We start from the raw sequence: 22,883 nt of genomic DNA on the forward strand, positions 1-22,883 counted from the left end.
TTGTATAAGGAAGTTTTTGGACTAAATGATCTCTGAGCTCCATTTCAGTTCTAAATCCTGTGATCCTATAATAAGTGAGCAGTAAATTGAACTCCTAACACACCCAAATTTTAGGAGCATTCAATTATTTGAAACTGCCACACAGGTATGAATGGAATGTGTTCAGGTCTTGCTACCAGAGATGTGGACAAGGACTCTAGGAAATACTTTGTGTTCTTATTGTCACCTTACTTTGTAGATGCTTCAATGTTGTACAATCTCATAGAGCACTGTGATCCTATAGCAAGTGGTTATCAAGGTATTTGGTGTCTTTTAGGGATATAGAACATATGTGCATAAAAAGGCCAAGATGAACAAGGACAAAGAGGGATAGTGTTTGTCCTTGGCTTTCATCCTAATGCAGTTGTCATTATTTGAATATTCTTTATGATTGCAAGTTTAGAATGTTTATAGTAGAGATCAGTTCAATTGTCACTTTCTCCAAATTATGGTATTTTTCTTCTTAACTGCTCTGTACAATTATATTTAAGTATGTTCAAAAGAAGAAAAACAATAATCCTTTTAAAGATGTGAGTGAGAGGTAGTTGAAAACAGTCTAAAGAGATTTATATGCAGTTTTCAATGATTCCTTGCAAAATAAGTTCTAAACAAAATCCAGACTTCATTTCTAGGTTTAAATGGGTGATATTCAGTGTGCCTATAATGTCCTGAGACAGGTAAATGTAGTTTAAAAAAATCCAATAAAATAAAACATACATGAAATGACTATTTTTTCAAAATTTTATCTTATTGTAATGATGTTCCACTGGTTCCATTGCTCAAAATACAATTTGAACTTCTTTTGAGAAGTTTTTTTCCAGATTCAGCTTATGGGAAAGAAAATTTATCTCAGAGCTATATAATTAAAGTTTTTGGAGTGTTTAATTTTCACACAAAATATTATTACTGAACTTGATTATCTTGACTGACTTTTACGAATGTCTTCGAGTATTTAGGCTAAAAAGAAGGAATATCTGAAACCATGAGAATTTATTAAAGATATGCCACATTTCTTTGAGGACAATTCACAAAGAATTCCAAAGATATTTTGAATATTGCGAAAAGTATTTACAGCAGGTTGCATTCTGTTTATCCCAATTTTGCTTCTTTGTAATCCATCCTTCACAGTTGTCAAAATAATATTTCTAAAGCATGTGTTGATCATATTAATTTTCAACCCAAGAAGCTCCAGTGAATCCTAGTTGACTTTAGGATTTGAATGATTTTTAAAGGCATCGTAGTTAGACTCCTAGCTATGTTTTTTAAACTTAATGCACGTTGCTCTTATTTCATATAAGCTGTGAAAGTTAGTACTTTACCCTATAGGCAATAGGAAGTTTTTATGTGGACCTGAGAAGTTAATCTTGGTCTTTATTTTATCTTCTTATGAAGGCATCAGTTAATGAGCATATATTTCACATCTACTCTGTCCTAGGCCCTGCAATAGGCTCTGGGGATACAAAAATGAAAATAAAAGAGCCCTTGCCCTCAAGGAGCTTATTTTCTATATGGGGTAACATGTACTTTTATGAGTATATACAAAAACATAAATTTATAAATCTATAAGAAATAAATGAAAACAGTTTTTGAGGAAAAGGTGCTAGCAGCTGGGAGTAGGGTGGGGTAGGAACAAGAAAAGATTTTATGTAGAAGTTAGTGCCTTAATGTATGGGAAGTATAAAATCAGATGCAGAAAGAAGCAGTGTCCACTTTTGAGAATGGAGAGAAGGGAATTCTCTGTTAATATGGAGTGCTAAGTAGACAAATCAGCATTTCTCTTGAAGAAGTTTCAAGCAGGTCCTTAAAAACTTTTTTGATTAACAAAAGTCTATGAAAACCAGAGTGGACTCTAGTTGGTAGAATGAAAGGCATTGTCAAACCATGTAGTCATTCAGTCAACAAGATCTTAATAAGAGTTTATTTTGGGCCAAGAAAAGAGCTAAATAGTCAAGTTACCAAGAAAGGCAAACATAGCCCCTTGCCCTCAATGGACTGAGAGTCTAAGGGCAAAGAACTTGTAAATAGATATATGTAAGATCTATTTAAAGAAGAAGGAAGGTAAATAAATCATTGGGGTAGCAGAGTCAGATATTTTCAATAATCAAAGTTAATATAACCAAAATTTAAAATGTTGTTTTATAAACAGTTTATAAAAAGCCTAAATTCTATTAATTATTATTGCATTTTTGTCTGGTTAGGCAATGGAGTATGCCTAGTTTATTAGTTTGATCAGTGCTTTAAGTTTGTCACTTTAGGTATAATTGATGATAATTATGTTTTAATAAAACAGGAGTCCTTAACTTTTTTTGCATCTTGAATTCCTTTGACAGTTTAGTGAAGTCTGTGGACCCCTTCCTGAATGAATAAAATAAAATGTGCAGATTATTAGGGAAATAAAATATATTTCTATTTAGTTAACAAAATGTTAAAAAAATAACTATTTGGTAGATACCAAGTTAATAACTCCTTTAACAGAATTTTTTCCCCAGGAAAATATATAGGTGTTTAGATTGTATGCTAAACCATATACTCTTATTTATTCCTAGGAAGGACTTGATGGATAAAACAGATAGTGAATAAAAAGACATCACTGGTGGGCATCTAGATCAAATTTAATTTTTGTTGTTGTAAGCTTAATAGCAGAAAATGATAAGCAAGCAGAATGGGACAAATTCTTTTCCTCAGCCAAAACAAGAAAAAAAAGCAAAGAAAAATGCTTTTGTTCTATATTCCCTTTCAGGTCTGATCATAGTTCTTCCTAATTTGTCTCTGTTTGCTTTTTTGTTTGTTTGCTTTTCTTTTTCTATGACTTGTTATAGGTTCTTCCACATTTTTTTGCATCATATTTGTTTTTATGTACCACAATATTAGCCTTGGCATGCTTGGGGTACTTGGGTTAGGTGGCTCTCCTAGGGTCAAACAGCTAATATGACAGAAGCAATTCTCTAAGATTTAGTTGCTAAGCACATTCAGTCCTTTGTTTAAACAGGGAGTTTTTTCATTAGAAGTTGCTTGCACCAGTGTCTCCTCTCCTACCTTCCTTACTCCAAATTTATAATTCCCTCTACATTAATAAACCACAGTTTATTAGCTATTCTAAAAATGACTGATTAGATACTATTTTCAATTCTTTTAATTCTTCCTTTTCTTATTAAGTTGTTTAATCTCCAAACATTTTTCAAGTACCTACTATGTATCAGTTGATGACCATAAAAAAGGCAAAAGCAAAACTCCCTGCCCTCAAAAAGTTTACATTATAATGGGAGAGAAAAGAGGTATCTATGTAGGAGTGTGATGCTAACCCAACATATAATCAATCTCAAGGGTGATAAGGGTAAAAATAATGATGCAAGGTGTGAGTTCTACCTCTGAAGAGTCCTCTTAGAATCCCAACATACATGTTCCCCTATGTTATTAATTCATTTCACTATTGGGTACAAGGATAATCTAGGGGTATATTCTCGCATTATGCCATAAAATGACTTAAAATATAAATATTTTTGCCTATTAATCAATGAATTATCTCTAAGCTCTTTGGAAAGGTATGAGAACGAAGGAATTGCTGACACTTCACCTCCAAAATATCAATTAACTGTTTTTTTCTCCACATAATAAGAAAAAATCTGATTCAGTTCTTATCAAGAATGAAAGACAATTTAAGTTAGTTTCCATCAGGAATTTTCCTTACTATGTCTTCTCCAAAGAATGTATTCCCCATACATTATCCTCTCCATAGTTAGTAAATTTGTTCTCAGGAAGAGCAACTAGGTCCATACTCTTAAGTGCCTCAAAGAGATAATTTTTAGCTCATTCCAGTTAGTTGTCAGTTGCCAAGTTTCTTTTCTTTTTCTTCAAAAGATAATGTAATGTATCTACAGTAACTATGAAAGAGATTATGAAAGCTGAGATTATATAAGTCATTCTTTTTGAGGGAAAGACAGTGGCATCTAGGGCAATATAGAAAGCAGCACTTGAACTGATTGATGAAAGTTCAGAGAAAACCAGGGATTGAAAGATGCAGGTGAACAGTGACTATATAGTTCATTGTGAAAAGGCATAGAGTAGGAGAAAGAGTATTGAAATGAAATGCCAAAAAATCCTTTTTTGGTAGAACCATAGGGTTTTGAGAGCGTAATTAATTATGTAATAAGTCTGGAAACACTCAAAATGCCAAGTGATATATAGTTTAATTTTAATCTAGAAGTGATAGGGAGTCCATGGGAAATATTGAATAGAAGACATGGAATATATCAAACTTCTGTTTTAGAAAAATCACTGACTTCTGTATTGGAGTGGGAGAAATTTGCATCAGAACTATTCTATGCTTTTTATATTCATTATATTTATTATTTTTCAGTGTTGTAATGTTGTAATGGATGGGGATCTACTTCTTTTTCAGATCTTTGCAAAGCAACAGAAAAAGGATTGCTACCAATAGTTTGGTGTAGATAGATTATTTCTTCTTAACAATAAGATCTTAGAATATTAAGCCTCATCATGGAATTCTGCATCAAAATATAGAAATTTTAGTCATTTGATCTGCGTAAATCCAGATTGATTTCCAGATTTAGTATATTAATTTTTTTGGTTGGTTTTTTTTACATGGCAATGGAGTTAGGTGACTTGCCCAAGGTCACACAGCTAGGTAATTAGAAAGTATCTGAGATTGGATTTGAACTCAGGTCCTTTGGACTCCAGGGCCAGTGCTCTATCCACTGTGCCACGTAGCTGCCCCCCCCCCCGATTATGTTGATTCTTTATTCAATCAACAATGCACTAGGAAGCCTACCTTTCCAAAACAGCTCCAACTTTGACTATTCTAATCTTTTTGGTCATCTTTGCTAATTGGCTGAATATAAAGTAAAACGTTATTTTTTTAAATTGAATTTCTCTTATTATTAAAGTTGGATGATTCTTTTGTATGTTTGTCAATATTTGCCTTCTTTTGAGAACTGTTCAAATCCTTTGACCACTTATTTCCTGAGGAATGGCCCATTAGTTTTATTTGTGTAGATACTTTTCAATTTAATATGATCATAATGAACTATTATATCTTTTGTATTTGCCTCTATCCTCAGGTGGTTAAGAATTCATATTCTACTATACCCATAAAAGAACTAAGATCTTTTCTTTTATGGTGTGGTCTTTAAAATTAAGGTTATATAGGTATTTTAAATTTATTGTGAAACATGGAGTAAAATTTTGGTCTAAGCCTAATTTCTGCTAGACTGTTTCCAGTTTTCCAGTTTTTTAATCAAATACAAAATTCCTTCTAAAATAATTTATATTTTTGGATTTAATGAATATTGTCATTGAATTCCATTATTTCTGATTCTGCCTTGTCTAGACTGTTCTTTGAATAAAATAGTTTTTCATATATGCTGCTTTTTAATAAAGTTTGAGATCTGTAAGCGCTAATCCCTTTCATTCTTACCTTTTTTCCTTTATTTCATTTGATATTCTAGATCTTGTGTGTCCCTTCAAATGAATTATATATATATATATATATATATATATGTATATGTGTGTGTGTGTGTGTGTGTGTGTGTGTGTGTGTGTGTGTGTGTGTGTATTGGATTTTGTTTAGTGTCTCTCTGATAGCTTGATTTTCCTCATTTAATTTTTTTGGTTTGGATGGTTTTTGTTTTGTAGGACAAAAGGGTTTAACAACATGCCCAAAGTTATACAGTTAGTAAGTTTTAAGTGTCTGAAGTCACATTTAAATTTAGTCCTCCTCACTCTAGGGTTGGTGCTCTATTCATTATGCCATCTTGCTATCCCCTCATTCATTTTTAGTAAAGAAAATTCTAATGACTCAGAGGAAAGCAATTCTTTAATAGACGTGCTCAATTAGGTTTAAAATGTGATGGCAGCTATCATAGTCAATCTATTATTAGGAAAAATAGTATGGGTCAGAGTTTTTAAATTATGAGTTAAGTAGAATTTGTATATATTTCATCCTAATCTCTTTTTCTTGGGTAGCTAGGTGATGCTGTGGGTAGAATGCCAGATTTGAAGTCAGGAAGAGTTCACATCTGACCTCAGATACTTACTAACTGTAGTCCTGGACAAGTCACTTAACTCTTGTTTGCCTCGGTTCCTTGTCTATAAAAATGAGATGGAGAAGGAAATGACAAACACTTCAGTGTCTTTGACTTAAATGCCCCAGATGGGGTCATGAAAAGTCAGACACAACTGTACAACAACAGCCTCTTTTCCTTTGGTGATGTCTTCTTATTAACTTTTTCATCCTCTTAATTGGACTTTTGATTTCACTGATTTAGGAGAGCTCTGGGTGAGGAACTTTTTCAGTGCAAGTCAGCACCTTTTTATAGTATAAGAGAGTTTTCTGGAGCATTGAGACCTTAAATAACTTGTCCAGGGATGTATAGCCAGTTTGTATCATGGGTCTTCCTTCCTGAAGTTTGGTCTTACTGTCTCTGAGGTCAGTTCTCTATGCCTTTCTTGAATATGCATCTCTGATTAGCTATTTTTAAGTAATCTAGAATTTTACACCTTGTGATATCTCATTGATCCATTTTTATCAGTGTCTTAGTAGGGATCTCTCTGAACACACCCTCTACTTTGTTGTTTCTATTTCTTTGCTAATACAGTGCTGCTAACACCCATTTTCTCTATCTTACAAGACTTTCTCTCTATTGCACCTTGTCCGTTATTCTTAATTCCAACCCATACATCAGAATTTAGCTCTAGTGATGCCTTATTCATTAATTCAGCAAATCCTTATTGAATATAGTCCTTGCTCTTGAGGATCATAGAAGCATGAGGGAAATAAGGCATACATCTTAATAATCACAATACAAATTAGAATAAAATATGTGCAGATATTAAAAGTTAGTAGAAAAAAGAAAACTCTTAACTTGGTGTTTCATAGCAGATCTCACGAGGAGGTGGAACCTGAACTGGGTCTTGAAGGGAAGAAAGAATTTCAACAGATGATGGAGGAATCTTTTTATTTAGCCATGAATCCATTTTAACCATGTGTGGAGGCTGGAGAAGGCCCTCTGTGTTTGGAGAATGACTAGAAGTGCAATTTGGTTGGAATATAGTGTTACTGATGGGGGGAAAAGTGAAATAAGTTTGGAAGAGTAGGGTGGAAGGTCTTGAATTCCAGGCTAAGAAATCTATATTTTATCTTATCAGAAATGAGCCACTGACAAGTTTTTGAGTGAAGAATGGTAGAATTGGATCTATGAGGAAAGTATTTTTTGGTTTGTTTTTGTTTTTTGGCAGCTGTGTAAAATAACTATTGGAGAAAGAAGTATCCTTGCCACAATATTCCCACAAAGCCATTCTCATATATACCTATTATCTTTAATCCTTTACTGATTATGGGGATAACTAACATTCTTTCTTTCAGAACTGGGGATGATATTTATTTAAATATAGACAATTCTTACTTATATAAGTGGGTCATTCCATAGATCTCTATGTATGCTGTTTTTTTGAAATGTAAATTTACCCCACTTGCCCACTTCACTTAGCCTACATATATATATATATATATATATATATATATATGTATGCAAAAATTATACAAAATAATACTTTTATGCAAGTCATAAAGTATAGGCATATTAGTGAACCATGATAATAATCAGTATTATGAAATGAAAGGTAAAGTTAGTGATAAAGAATGTACAGTATTGTATAATAAAGTTAACATAGGTGTGCAATATATTCCACCTTCTATACCCATTGCACCTAGCCTTTATCTACTGGTACCTGGCTTTGCAATGCTTTTATGAAACTATTGGGAGATGTTTGGATAGTGGATTCTCTTTTTTCCCTTATATAACAGTAGAAAACATTATTTTTAAATCTTTGAATTTTTTAAAAATCTTAAAGTATTTAAATCCAATTTTTCAATGTAAGAAAAAAATCACTCCATGCTTCCGCCACCTGTTTCATTGTGAACCCTTTTGGTTTAAACTCAGTTCCAAAGCTTTCCTTTCTTGTTTTGTAATCTTTGCTCCTAACAGCTCAATCATATCTTCCTTGCTAGGTCCTCTCTATGAGTCTCAATCAACTCCTTCACATCTTTCTCATTTACTTCTAGTTCCAATTCTTGTGCTAATTTTTCAATGTTGTTACTCCCTTCTTGTTTTTTTCTTGGTCAAATTCATGAAAATTGAGAATGAACTGAGAATATTTACAAATATATATTTTTTAGTCATTTCTTTTGCATTGTCACGCTTTTCATAATTCTTTACCTAAAACTGAATTTGTGCAATATGAATTTACTTAAAGTGAGAACTGTCCATATTCAACAATAGAAACTCACTATTATCCATGATATTGGTAAAAATTATGATAAAGATAACTAGTGAAGGAACTGGAGACTGAATTTGTCTTTCAATGGAATAGTGATGGAATATCTATGATATGGAGATATAATTTAGTTATAGTGTGACCCACTCAAATACATACCTGAGTTTCCAGATGACATAAGGCTAATGACTTTTGAGTTTTAAATGCTTGTAGTCCAATGAATATAAGTAGAAAAAAGTTCCTTTCTGCTCCTTGTCATATATTGATAAAAACTCATGATTTATTTGATATATTCATTGTGTGGGGAGGGGTTAAAATTGTATTACTCATACATTAAATGGAAAAGCATTGCACAAATAAAGAAAAGGAAAAGTGAAAATCAGAATGTAGAAGTGGGCAATAATGCTAGTTCTGGAATCACAGGATAAACTCTGGACTTTACCACTTGCTACCTGTGTGATCTTGGTTTAGTCATTCTTTGTTCAGTGATCTCAAAGATAGATCTAGATTGATCCTACTGATGTCATGGGTTGACTGAATCTCCCTTCCCATAGACCTTTTCTCAATTGAAACATATATCTATTAAACCTTATTTCAGTCACAACTATGAGACTTAGATGAACATGAAGGTTCATGAAAGATAGGAAACAAAGTACTCTTAAGTACAAAGTCTGTCCAATAGAAATTGCCCACTTTGCTTTATGAATAGTTTATTTTCATCAGTAGCACCTCTAATACAGCCTTTTCATCAGGCACAACTAGGTCACCATTAGCAAGGTACTAGACTAGGCATTGTTAACCTAACAAGTTCAACAATTTGTTTTTTTTTAAATATACTATAATAAACATTTCAATATAATTGGTTTCCTTCTTAACCACAGGTTTTATTTTATTCATTTAAAAATATGATTCTGAGAAGAGATATCTTTTATCAGATTGTCAAAGGAATTCCTGACTCCAAAAAGTCATAGCTTTATGAATTGCAAATCAACTCTTTTAGAATGTACAGGTCTATTGGCTAGTCAATAGATTTAAAAAAAGGTAAAAAAAGCACTTGATGTAGACATATGCATGTGTAAAACTCAAAGATTGATTGGTAGCATAAAAGATCATGAAACACATTGAATGAATTGTTGCTTTTTTATTATGACTTTAATTAGACCAATAATACATAATATAATTTGTAGATCTAGAATTAAGAATGTAGCCTAGGAGAAGCTTTAAGGCAGTTGAAGTAGGATGAGTTAATGGGGACAGTAGGCTGCATAGAGAAAGACGTAGTGACTCTGGAAGAGTACATAGATTTCAGGCTTAATTTTGTCACTTATCACACAGGGGTAAATCACTTAATTTAATTTAAACAAACAGCTATTGAATGACTGCTATAACTATCCTAGGTACTGGAAATTACAAAGACAAAATAATTTCTAAGCTCAAGAACCTTTTATTTTGCTGGAGAAGAAAATTTACATAGATGAATATGTACCCAATTATTTATTATTATTATTATTATTGTTGTTGTTGTTGTTGTTATATTGTTGTTGAGAAGGGGATGAGGGAAGAGCACTAACAATTTTGAGATTAGAAAAGATCACATGTAGGTGATATAGTGGATTGTAGATGGTCAGAAAGACTTGAGTTCTAATTCAGTTTCACTTATTTACTAGCTATGTCAACCTAAACAAGTCACTTAAACTTGCCTCAGTTTCCTCATCTGTATAATGGAGATTTAAAAAAATCCTTTTAGGATTGTTGTAAATCTCAAAGGAGATATTTGGAAAGTACTTGGCATTCTGCCTGGCTCATAGTTAGTGCTTTGTAATTGTAAGGGAGGATGATGATGATATCAGAGGAGACATGAGCTAGAAATGAAGATATTATACTGGATGATCTTTATAGTCCTTTGAGGATCTAAATCTGTGCTCAGTATTCTAACACTCTGTTAATGGGAATATGAAATGGACCACATTGAAATAGAATGGTTCTACTGACTGATTTTATTTTCTGTTGAAAATAAAGACTTGGAAAATGATAATGCTTACATTGTTTGTTAAGGTTTATAAAGCACTTTATATATATATATATATATATATATATATATGTATATGTATATAATTTCACTTGAGTCTTAAAATAACCCTATGAGGCAGACTATAGTATTATTCCTGTTGTATATACTGGTAGTTGATTTATATGTAGCTAAAAATTCAGAAAAATTTCAGAACAACAAGTATCTACCATGTTTTGCTCCCTCTCAGTTGTTAATTTATGTGGTTATCATTTCAAGTCATAATAGTATCATAGAACTAAATCTTAGCAGGACCTCAGGAGTCAACTAGTCAAGTCTTTCATTTAAAAGATGAGCAAAATGAGACTTGATTAAGTGACTAGGCAAAGGTCACACAGGTAGAACTAGATCTGTTGTCTCTAGAGCCTGTTTTATTTATTATGCCTTTACTGATTACTTCTGTGACCTCAACTTGTCCTTAATGGGATAATAATTACATATAAAAAGTCTTTTATGCTTTACCAATCACTTGACATACCTGATCTCTCTGTATTCTAGCAAGAACCCCTGAGGTGGATTTTTTTGGTTCCTATTTAGTTGTTTCAGTCATATCTGACTCCTTTGTCCCTATTTGGGACTTTTATGGCAAAGATACTGGCGTGATTTGCCTTTGTCTTTTTCAATTCATTTTACACATGAGGAAACTGAGGGAAATAGGATTAAGTAACTTTCGCAGGGTCACATACCTGCTAAGTGTTTGAGGATGGATTTGAACTTAGAAGATCTATTTCCCTGACTTCAGACCCAGATATTCCATCCACTGAGCCATGTAAGGTAGGTAGTCCAAGTAGTATTTTTCCTCTTTAGAGGTAAGCAAAATGAGACTCAGAGAAAAGTTATAATTCGTAAAATGCCCTATAGGTAGCTCATGGTAGAGATACTACTTGAACTCAAGAATCTTCCCGATTTCAATTCTGAATTCTCTTTCCATGGCACCATATCATCTATTATAGAAGCTAAAATTTAATTTAAAAATTGAAAATATTTGATGCTTTAGTTAAGTTTCAGTTAGTGAGAATAGTGAATTTTCCTGAAGTGCTTGCATAATCTGAATTTGCATGGTATAATTCTGTTGGTCTGGAAACAATGAATGCTTTACACACTTACATCTTTGCAGAAAGATTTTATTTATTTTGAGTTTTATATTTTTTCTCCTATTCTTGCTTCCCCCCCCCCCCACAGAAGGCAGTCTGTTAGTCTTTACATTGTTTCCATGACATATATTGATCTAAGTTGAATGTGATGAGGGAGAAATCATATCCTTAAGAAAAATAAAGTATAAGAGATAGCAAAATTACATAATAGCCTTTTGTCTTTGTTTAAACTCCACAATTATTTGTCTGGATACCGATGGTATTCTTCATTGCAGAATAACTTTGAACAGTGTGAATTTGAAGCCATGCAAAACACTTGATTCACTATTTGTACCAATCAAGTTCCAGCTGCATATACAGATAAAGTATTTTATATATTACATCTATAAAATCATAAAGCATCAGAATAATGGTAGCAAGTTATCTTTATAGACATCTCATGATTTAGAAATCTTATATTTAAGAGCCTTGTATTCCCTGCCGCTCTAATGATATATAGGAAAGATCCCTGTATTTGGATAGAAATCAGCAGTTATTGGTATTGTTGAAAAGCAATTTATCTGTTGAGGACCTTGGTTCAAATCCTGCCTCCAATACTTTCCATCCCTACTGTGTCTAGGGGTAATTAATAAAAAATATAGTGCTTGCCTTTAGGGAACTTACACTCTAAAGAGGGTAACAATAAACAAAGGGAGCCAGGAAGACAGGGAAGAGGAAATCAGGGGTAGCTGGTGAAGGGGCATCTTGCAATTAAAATCAGGCAGATGCACAATGGAGTGAACTGGAAGTCGAGTTTCTTCCCTCTTTAAAGGAAAGCATTGCAGTTATTTGATACTCTACCTTCCAGTCCTCCAATCAAAAGGGAAAGGAGGCTGAGGAAAGTAGTATCATTCAAGGAAGAGAATCTTGTTCCTGGAGTTGAAACCTGCAAAGCAGTAGCTGAAGGAAAGAGACATTCCTTTTCCATCTCAGTTTTCTCACCTGTAAAAGGAGGGGATTGGGTCATATTGCCTCTGAAGTCTTGTTAAGCTCTAATTTGATGGTCCTGTTACATTTAGTACCAGTGTGACCCTGGACAAGTCACTTTAATTTCCTAGTCTTCTTTGTCCTTCATTCTTCTTCATAGAACTAGGGAGTTCTTTGATTTCACCCAACACTAAAGTCAAATATAAGATTCTGTGGTTCTGACCTACAAAAATAACTGCTGCCAACAATCTTATTTAGACCCTTACATTTGGAACCCATTCTTCTTTTTACTCAAATCAATTCCTAGGAGAAATAACCCAAAATCTCTTCCCATAATTATATGTATATCATTCACAATGCCTAACTTGATGAGTTATGCTTTGTTGCCAAAGTTGCAATGGCATTTTCTCCGAAGTTCAGTGCCCAGCACTGACAACTTAATACAAACTATATATGAAATAAAGCAGAGTTTTTCATAATTTTTTTTAGGTTTTTGCATGGCAGTGGGGGTTAAGTGGCTTGCCCAAGGCCACACAGCTAGGTAATTATTAAGTGTCTGAGACTGGATTTGAACTCAGGTACTCCTGACTCCAGGGCCGGGGCTCTATCCGCTGCATCACCTAGCTGCCCCCCATAATTTTCTTAACCAAGATTTTTTTAAGGAATAATTTCAGGAATGTTTAGACTCTTGTTTCTGTCTTCTTTTTTGGTGTTTTGTTGGTCTCTGTGAGCTCTTCTAATAGAGGGTTCATGAGGGAAAGGAAGAGAGAAATTATTTCCCCTTAGAACGAGTCTGGTCAAGTTGTGTTAAGGAAGGGGAAAAACAAAACCAAACCAAAGCAAGACAAATTCCTTAACTTCTTGTTATCTAAGACCTTGTTTATGTTACTTCCATTTTTCTTTTCCCTACTTCAAGTCCTCATATGTACCTTCTCTTAGGCTGCTCATTGAGAGTAAGCTATACTAATATCTATTTCCAGAAGTGACGCTATGAAAATTCTCCTAGCATTACTAAGCCTGTAATACAAATGAGATAACTGAAGCACATGGGTAAATTGAATAACTTGTCCAAGGTCAACCATGACTCAAGTGGGTGGAACTGGAATTTATTTAACTCTTTCGTCTTCCAGCAAGGTTAAAAATGAAGGCAAGCCTTGAATTTCCCAGCATTGCCACCCTGGCTTTTGACTTTTGATCATTAAAAAAAAAGACTTCTGACCCTAACTGGTATGTTGTTGAAATATTGTTCCTTTAGGGTGTAAGTGAACCTAAAAGAGTCACACACAAGATAGCAGTCAGGTATGATAACTATTCCTACTAAAGTACTACTACTATTCCTATTAAAGTAATTTTCCCCTAATATTGTTTTTCCTATGCATCATAGAACAAGTACTTTATTTTCTAGAATTAAATGCATATCTGGTAAACAGAGACATACTTTGTAATTGGTGCCATTGTTTTGGGTAGATGATTAACTTGTCTCTTTGGAAGGTGACAAGATGTTTTTTGGAACCCAGGCCTTCCCAAATTAGATTTATTGGGCATGTAGATCAAAAGGTCAAGCTCCTTGTATCATAGCAGATATAGAATGTCCTTAACTTAATAAGGGTAAGTCTGTTATTATTTAAATTATTATGTTCTCTAAATATGTAAATATGTTTGGGTATGAAAATACTTTGAAAATCTTCACTTATAAATGTCCTAGTAATTTTTCCACTTATAAAAGCTACTTACTATTCTCTCTCTCTCTCTCTCTCTCTCTCTCTCTCTCTCTCTCTCTCACCCCTTTTCTTTGTTTCCTCTCTTTCTTTTTCCTTCATCCTCTTTTTCTCCATCTTTTCTCCCTGTCTCCAAAGCAGATTCACATTTCTTACCTGGGAGAGGCCAACAGGTTAAATAACTTGCCCAATATCACATAGCCAGTATACATCAGTAACTTGAACCCAGATTGTCCTGACTGAGATATTAAAGGCATATCCTGACTTCTGGATATTAAAGGCATGTTTGATGAAAAAAAAGTTCAATTTTATTTGAGAAAAAAAAAGTTGAGCACATTTTCACTCAAGGTTCCAGTCCTCTTTTCCCTGATGTCCTTTTCTTATGGTGAACGATACTAGTGATTTTTAAAATATTTATCTCTGTTCTTTCATATTTTCTTCCTTTTGGGGACTGAAAATCATAAGACTTTTATTTCCAAGACACTCTTTTGGTAGGTGTTAAATAAATTCCGGTGTTGGTATTAACCATAGAGCTAGTTTTTGTAATGGACAATAGAGGACAATATAACTTCCTCATTTTATAGATGAGAAATTTAGGCTGGGGGAGGCTAAGTGAGAAATAAGTGTTAGTTAGAGGCAGAATTTGAAATATGAATTCTAAATGAAGGAGTCAAAGCTCTTTCTTCTGCACCATAAAATAGATTTTTTTCCTGGAAGTTAAGGCATTATTTACTAATAATTTCAACTCAATACTCTATTTTGTCTTCCCCTTTATCATTGTAACTAACATCTCCTATTTGCTAGATCTGTAAATAAATTACAGTTCCTGTTTTCTAGAAGTTTATAAGCTTCTATGAGTGCTGAAAATTATTTTGCTTTCTTTAGTGTTAAAATACATTGCATTATGTGTCAAAGTAACAAGAACTTTAGTATAATAATAGAGTCTAGTGCAATTATATTAGGCCTTCTAACCCCAAGGCGGGGGAGGTTTAGGATGAAACTAAAAATTGCTATAGTATTAAACTATAGTAACAGAGTTTTCAAGCTACAGTATCAGACTAAAGTATCAGAGTTTTCAAACATAGGCTTCAATGAGTTGAGTGGGGGGGAGGGGTGAATTATAGCTCATCTATATTGTGTCTTTTAAACTTTTCTGCACACTTTGAGGATTAGCATTCCACTTAATGAGGTTGTTGTTGAGAAATAGTATTATTAAGTATGCATGAAGTCTACCAAGAGAAACATAAATTATAGCATTATTTTTTACATCATTATTTAATTTTCTTTTCTTGTACTTTGGACAAGTACCAATTGGATTGACCTAAGTTGAAATGATCCTGAAGTCATTTCCTGACTGTTTCAAATGGAGCTAATTTTAACCATTTCCTAATAAATTTGAAACTGAAAAACATAGCTATACAATTTACCTTGGATAGAAGTTATCAAGCATCTTTCAAAGATTGTCTTTATATGAAAGCTAGAAGTGGATACTAAATATTAATTGTAAATTGCTTTTCCTAATTTGGACAATAAACAATTTTATTATATAGTTGTTTCCTTTTTGTGAGAAAATTGGACCGGGATGACAAAAGTATTTTATGTTTAAATAAGGGTGTGAGTAAATCTTTCTCGAATTTTTTTCCCTCCTTATTTAGATAAAGAACTTTGAATAGATATTGACAACTTGTAACTTAATATATTATTTCTACATTTTCTTTCAGTTTGATTAATAGACTTAAACCTGGAATAATTAAGAAGATCAATCGTTTATCTACACCAATAGCAGGTTTGGTAAGTAAATTGTCTTCAGATCTAGCTCTTTTTTTTTGTATCTGAAATGCAAGTCTGTTATAGTCCGCCCCTTTTATCTGAATCTATATTAAAAATAGGACTTGAGGGATCTATCTCAGGAATTTTTAATTTTATTTTTCTTCAGTGCCTCTTCTCTTTTATATTTTCCTATTTTTTTCTTTCTTTTTTCTTGGTTTATCATCTCTATTAGTTTCATCCTTCCCTTTAATTCTTTTCTTTGTTGTTACTGTTAGTGTGGGATCTAAGATTTCATCAGAGGGGGAAATTCCCTGGCTGGGCAACTTTTTCCACTGATGCATATAGATGACTCACTTTAACTTAGTCTCAGAGAGTTGCTTTGGTATTGAAAAGTGATATGATTTGTTCATAGGTATCAGAGGACTTGAACCCAGATCTTCTTGTCTTCCTAAGTTGACGAAGTCATTATAGCTTCCTACCCTGATCTTTTCATATTTCTACTTTTAACACATTTTATCTGAAGTGACATTTGCAGTATTGGTGGTTATTGACCCCACCATTAACTGTATAGTATATGCTGTTTAGTTCCTATATAGTAATAATAATAATATATAATGAGAACAATAGTAACCTGTATTTATCTGGTGTTTTAAGGTTGCCCAAGTACTCTTCCTGTAGCAACCCTGCTATAACTGTGGTAGAACATATAATTTTCCTATCATTTTCCAGATGAGGAAACTGAGATTCATTGAATTTAATTGACTTGCCTATGGTAAACAGATATTATGTATTAGTACTATAGAAGACATGCCGAGATAACCCTGAAGTGGCAGAGTGTATCATAGGTGCTGCTGTGTCTTTTATTCTTTTTTTTTTCTTTTGGTGTTTCAATGCTTTTTAGATAATTTCTGACACATCCTAGCTTTAGTTCTAATAACTTCTCCTTTCAGAGCTTTTATTCCTTATCTGTGAAATGAAGGAATTTGACTAGAATCAGAGTTTCTTAGGCTGAGGCCAGTGAACTTTTTTAAATCTTTAAATTTATGGTGGTGGTATAGTAGATAAAATGCTAGACCTGGAGTCAGAAAGACTCATTTTCCTGAGTTCCAGGCCAGCCTCAGATACATATTAGCTGTGCAACCCTGGGCAAGTCACTTAATCCTGTTTTGCCTCATTTAAAATATGCTGGAGAAGATGTCAAACCACCAGTATCCTTACCAATGAAACCCCAAGAAGGGACATGAAGACAACTGAAATGACTGAACAATCACAATAGCAACATTTTAGTAAAACTGGTTTCCTTGTAATTCTGTGTATTCTGCTGAGGCTTCTTCAGACTTCCAAAGGAGTGCATGACATAAAAAAGGTTAAGAATTCCTGGGATGGATGAAAATTTTCCTGTTTTAAATCCTAGGTTCTACATGTGAATGATTCAACACAAACTCTTTTCAGGATACATGTTTGACAAGATGATATTAATATAATTAGTAGTGTCTTTATAAATGAAAGAAAATTTATAATTAAAGATAGGTAAATAAGTTTCATTAGGCCATGAGTCCTTTAAGAATAAGATGTCAAGGGGAAAAGGGGCAGCTAGGTGGCGCAGTGGAGAGAGCACGGGCCCTGGAGTCAGGAGTACCTGAGTTCAAATCTGGCCTCAGACACTTAATGATTACCTAGCTGTGTGGCCTTGGGCAAGCCACTTAACCCTATTGCCTTGCAAACCCCCCCCCCCCCCAAAAAAAAAGAGAGAATAAGATGTCAACTTTTTTTTTATTTCTGTTAATAAATGGTGAATTACAATAGTGGAACGTGATATCTAATATCACATTGAACCGTTGTTTTGCTGGCTACATTTTCTCTTTTTTTTAAAAAATATTTATTGAAGGCAATGGGGTTTGGGTGACTTACTCTAGGTCACACAGCTAGGCAGTTATTAAGCATCTGAGGCAGGATTTGAACTCAGATCCTCCTAATTTCAGGGCCGGGTGCTCTATCCACTGTGCTACGTAGCTGCCCCTTGTTTACTCATTTTCAAGTAATATTATTTGTAGGGACTTATATTTAATGTTCCATTGAAAGGATCTATTGTCCAAAGACAGAGTGTATGCAAAAAAAATCATACATCAAGGGTATAGATTGGAGGGAAGTTAAAAAAAAATCAGATTACCAAATATTATTGTTTGAACTAATGAAACTGATTAAAAAATAAATGGTTTATTGCCCCCCCCTTTGGAAAATCTTGGAGACATGTAATAAAATAAAATTCAGGCATCTAATACTTTCCTGTCAAAGTACTTACAGATGCTAAGTAAAGGCCCATTTATAGGTAAAAGTGCCAATGCTACTGAAAATTACAGGTGGTCTGGGAACCTCATCTTAACATTGTGGGTAAGAGTTAGGTTGGCTCAGGGTACCTGTTACTGGGGAGAACTTTACTTAATACAGTAGTAATGGAGACAGCATCCTTGAGATTCTGCAAGTCTCTTTGAGAAGTTTGTCTGCTTCTATTTTGGCCTTACCTACCATGATACTGCTAAGTATTAATATTCTTTGCTAAAAAGAACCTCAAAATATAACAGTACCATTTCTTTTAATCTGGGTAACCGAACTGTTTCATAGATGCTACTTTCCTCCATATGAATAAAACTGAACCCAAATGATATGTTAAAAGTTTCTAATTAAAACCAAATATTTTAATGGTTTAAAAATTGACAGAACCCAAGTGATTTACTTCTGTGTAGTTATTATGTTTTTATGTTACTATGCAGAATAATATTAACTTGATAAGCAAAGTTAAAAGAATTTGAGGTTTAGTTAGGGAATCTTCTTTGCTGTGAAGGATGACAATCTAAATTTTATTTAGAATTACCCAAATTGGTGAACCACTTTTTATAGCTGAATTCATTTCCTGTATTTTTAATTATAGCATGATGCTCAGTAATTTCATGCATGAATTGCATACATTTTGATAAAATTAATCTCTGACCCAAAATTTTGCTACCTCTCTTCAGAATGTAGACTATAAGGGAAAACATTCTAGAGATTTTAGGACAACTACAGTTTGGGTAGTTTGTTGTTTATTGACTGCTAGAGGTTTAAGCTATAATTTTACCATTCTCTGATAGGATGGAATCATACCATTGGGAAATGTTTGGATTATAAAAATAAGATGTTAAGGGTTCTTATTTGGAACTGAAAATGCTATCTTTATCTTGTTTTCCATCTAGAAACTTAGATGAAATGTTTTCTAAATACTTTAAATTTAAAGTATCCACCACAAAGAATGTTCTCTAGAATTCACAATACAGAACATTTTAAACTAGAAGTTAAGCTGAGACAAGAATGCATATAAAGAGCTATGAAGACAGTATAGGAAGTCACTTTTCAGGAACCCAGTCTTTAAGGCACAGCTTATATGTTGCCTCCTCTATGAGGCTTCTGTGGTTTATCCCTCCTATGCAAAGTGGATTCTAAATGTGATCTTACCAGAGAAGTATTCCAGAACTGTTACCTGTCTAGTTCAGGATACTATCTATGTCTCTCTTAGGGCACCATTTGTAACTTTTCTGTCACAATTTTTATCCATATTGAATTTGTAGTTTTATTAAGTGCTTCTTTGACATCCTTCCCTATTTTTGTATATCTGATTTTTTGAACCCATGAATAAGACCTTACATTTATTCCTATTAAGTTTCAATTACAAGGTTTGGTTCAAAATTTCATATTGCCAATCTTTTTTTGTGTCTTAAATTAATCATTCACTATGTTGGTTTTTCCTTCTAGCATTGTGTCTCCTGACAATTTCATTAGAGAAAGAAAAGTTTGGTCAGGTACATATGCTAGAAAAGTATAGGTTCATAGAGATACCATTAGCCCATATATTTCCTTTCCTAAGTCAACACAAAGGCAAGAATTTGGATGTTTCATCATTCTCTCTAATCCCTTTTCATTCCTTCTCTCTCTTTTTCCTTGTTGTTCGGATGTTTTAATTATGTTCAACTTTTATGACCTCCATTTTGAGTTTTTTGGGCAAACACACTGGAATGATTTGCCATTTTCTTCAGCTCATTTTTTTCAGAAGAGGAACTAAGGCAAACAGAATTCAGTGACTTGCCTAGGGTCACACAGTAAGTTTCTGAGGAAGAATTTGAACTCAGATTTTCCTGACTCCAGGCCAGCACCCTATCTATCCACTTGTGTAGCCTAGCAGTAAGGCAATAGGATTAAGTGACTTGCCCAAGTCACACAGCTAAGTAAGTATTAAGTGGCTGAGGTTGGACTTGAACTCAGGTCCTCTTTGATTCCAGGTCCAGTGCTCTATCCACTGTCACCATAATTGCCCAAATCTTTTTTTTTTCTTATGCTTCTCTTTTCTTTTTATTCATTCTTTCTACTTCCTTTTCATCCTTTCTCCCTTTCAATCCTTGTAACTGCCTTTTTAAATCTCTCATTTTTCTCCAAAACTGGGCCTTGTATTTATTTTAACCTGATTTATTCTGTATTGCATCATGGTAGATAAGGAGCTTGAATTGTTCCTTAAAGGAATGGTTTGATGAGACATAATTTTGGGTTCAGGGAGATCTGTTCCCCTTCTTTGTGTGTTTAAGAGAAAGATAGGAAGACAGTACATAATGAAGATAGTTTACATACCAACTTCCTGAAGAACATCTTTGCTGAAATGATACCAAACTCTGACTACTTAGCAGTTGCCCTTGGCTTTAATCTATGGTTAGCTTCTGATAACTCTTTTGAATAAAGAAAGGGATTTTTTTATCATCTTGACTCAAAGAAGTTATATGAGATTCTCATTCAAAATACTTTAACATGTTCTACATGGGAACTAGTGACTACCACTTGAGTGCTGTTGAAGAGAGAAAATTTAGGTGAAACAGTCCTTTCATGGGACATTCTACTAGGAAGACAAATGATTATTATCTAAAATGATGTATGACATATATTAATAAAATGATAATGATAGCTAGCATTTTTATTGTGCTTACTTTGTGCCTTTAAGCACTTTACAATTATTAACTCATTTGGTCCTCACAACAACATTGGGATGTAGGTTCTGTTATCACCGTTATGTTACAATTCTGAAAACTAAGGCAGATAGAGGTAAATTTCTTGTCATGGGTGACACAACTAATAAGTGTCTGAGGCCAATTTGAACTCGCTTCTTCCCCACTATAGATTTTCTGTTTTATCCAGTGCATGAAGTCAACTCATGAAAATGAAGTGTTTTCTTTCAGTTCAGGGAGGAAAATATCTTTACAAACTTCTTGTAGTTGGGAAGACCTTAATCCAAATGAAGTCTTAGACATTTATGGACAGTTTGACCCTGGGAAGTTTACTTAACCTATCTCAGGGTTGTATGAGGATAAAATGAGATGATATTTGTAAAAGTGCTTTATAAATGCTAATAACTGTCAGCTCTTCCTATTCTTCCTTCTTCATCCACCTCCTATTTTCTCTTTATTCTTCCTCCTTTTTGCTCTTTTTTTCTCCCTCTTGTTCCTCCCCCTTCTTCTTCTATAGGGAGACACTAAAAAGTTTTAAAACCATATTGCTGTGTGTTCATTTTTCCTCCATTAGAAGTGAGATTCTTGAGAGCAGGGGCTCTGTTTTTGCTTTTATTTTTATCTTCAGTGCTTTCACAGTACCTGCACTATGATAAGTGCTTAATAAAAGCTTTTTGACCCATTACCTGAAGAGAAATGTCACTAGATTTATGCAATAAGTAAAATAAACCTGGAATGATTTCATGAAAAGCTATTGCAATAGACCAGATCAAATGGGCAGTGACAAAGCCTTTGCTAGGAGAGGCTAATGATAACACAAAGGAAAGTATATTTATAAAAGCTCTTGTGATATACTAGGATTTGATAACTGATAGTATATAAAAGGGGAGAAAGAGGGAAGAAACAAATATATAACCATGATTTTGATTGTGCAATCCTGGGTGAGTGGTAGTTTCAGTGATGCAGAAAAATTGAAGGAAGAAGAATAGATTTTGATGGAAAGATAATATGTTCAGGTTTGGGCATGATGAATTTGAGGTGCTGTTGGGACATCTAAATGACAATACATTCTAAACAGTTGGAAATATAGGTCTAGAGTGTAGAGAGGTCAAAAGTAGAGCTATAGATATGAAAATAATCTGCATGGAGGTGAAGGATGAAGCTATGGAAGTAAATGAATGAAGGGAATATAATCATTTTGAAGAGGAGAGAGCTGAAAACAGAACTTCTCTGTTAATTGGTTGAGTTGATGACTGAACATTCCAGGAAGGAGACATATAAAAGGTGCAGCCAGAGGCAGGGGGACTAAGAGTAGGTATTTTACTAGTCAAGGAATGAGAGAGAAAACTGAAGAGGGATAAAACTGCAGAAAGGTCAAATATTATGAACTCCTTCAATGCCAATGCCATTGGATTTGGGAATATCAAAGTCACTGGTAATTGATCTCTAGATCTCTAAAGTGATGGGGATGGAAGTAAAATTATTGATTCACAGGATCATAGCTCTAGTGTTGGAAGAATCACTGGGGTCATTTATTATAAGCCCCAGAGGTATATATTGACTTCCCTAATGTCCATAAGGGCAGTAAATGTTAGCGTTATGATTCAAACCAAATTCCTCTACAAATGGTTGAAGAGAGAGTAGGGATGGTGAGAAAGTAGAGGCAAAATGTATCGACTACATTTTTTTATTCTTTGTCTTTTTAAATATCAAATTTTATTTTTTTAGTTAGAGAAAATTAATCTTTTTTCCCTCTTCCTTTACCATTCCCCTAAGAAAGAAAGAAAAATAAGTCCCATTACAAATGTTCATAATCAGACAAAACAAATTCCTTCATTGGCCACGTCCATAAAAATGTATCTTAATCTGCATTCTGAGCCTATCAGGTAGGAAGCATGCTTGCTTTAGAGTCCTC

At 33.7% G+C, this 22,883-nt stretch overlaps 1 protein-coding gene and 1 long non-coding RNA gene across 19 annotated transcripts in view; one reads left to right on the forward strand and one right to left on the reverse strand.

The window, feature by feature from the left end:
- The window catches only part of LMO7 (LIM domain 7), a 252,717-nt gene that overhangs the window by 91,582 nt on the left and 138,252 nt on the right, over positions 1-22,883 (forward strand). For all 18 annotated transcript variants that reach the window (XM_074191825.1, XM_074191831.1, XM_074191824.1 and 15 more), the window contains exon 4: positions 15,899-15,968. In XM_074191825.1, coding sequence (XP_074047926.1) covers positions 15,899-15,968 — 70 coding nt within the window. The remainder of the gene's footprint in view (positions 1-15,898; positions 15,969-22,883) is intronic.
- Positions 1-22,883, reverse strand: part of LOC141491176 (uncharacterized) — an 87,710-nt gene that overhangs the window by 2,098 nt on the left and 62,729 nt on the right. The gene's annotated exons all lie outside the window — the stretch shown is intronic.

Source organism: Macrotis lagotis, chromosome 6, assembly GCF_037893015.1.
Source record: "Macrotis lagotis isolate mMagLag1 chromosome 6, bilby.v1.9.chrom.fasta, whole genome shotgun sequence".
Lineage (NCBI taxonomy): Eukaryota > Metazoa > Chordata > Mammalia > Peramelemorphia > Peramelidae > Macrotis > Macrotis lagotis.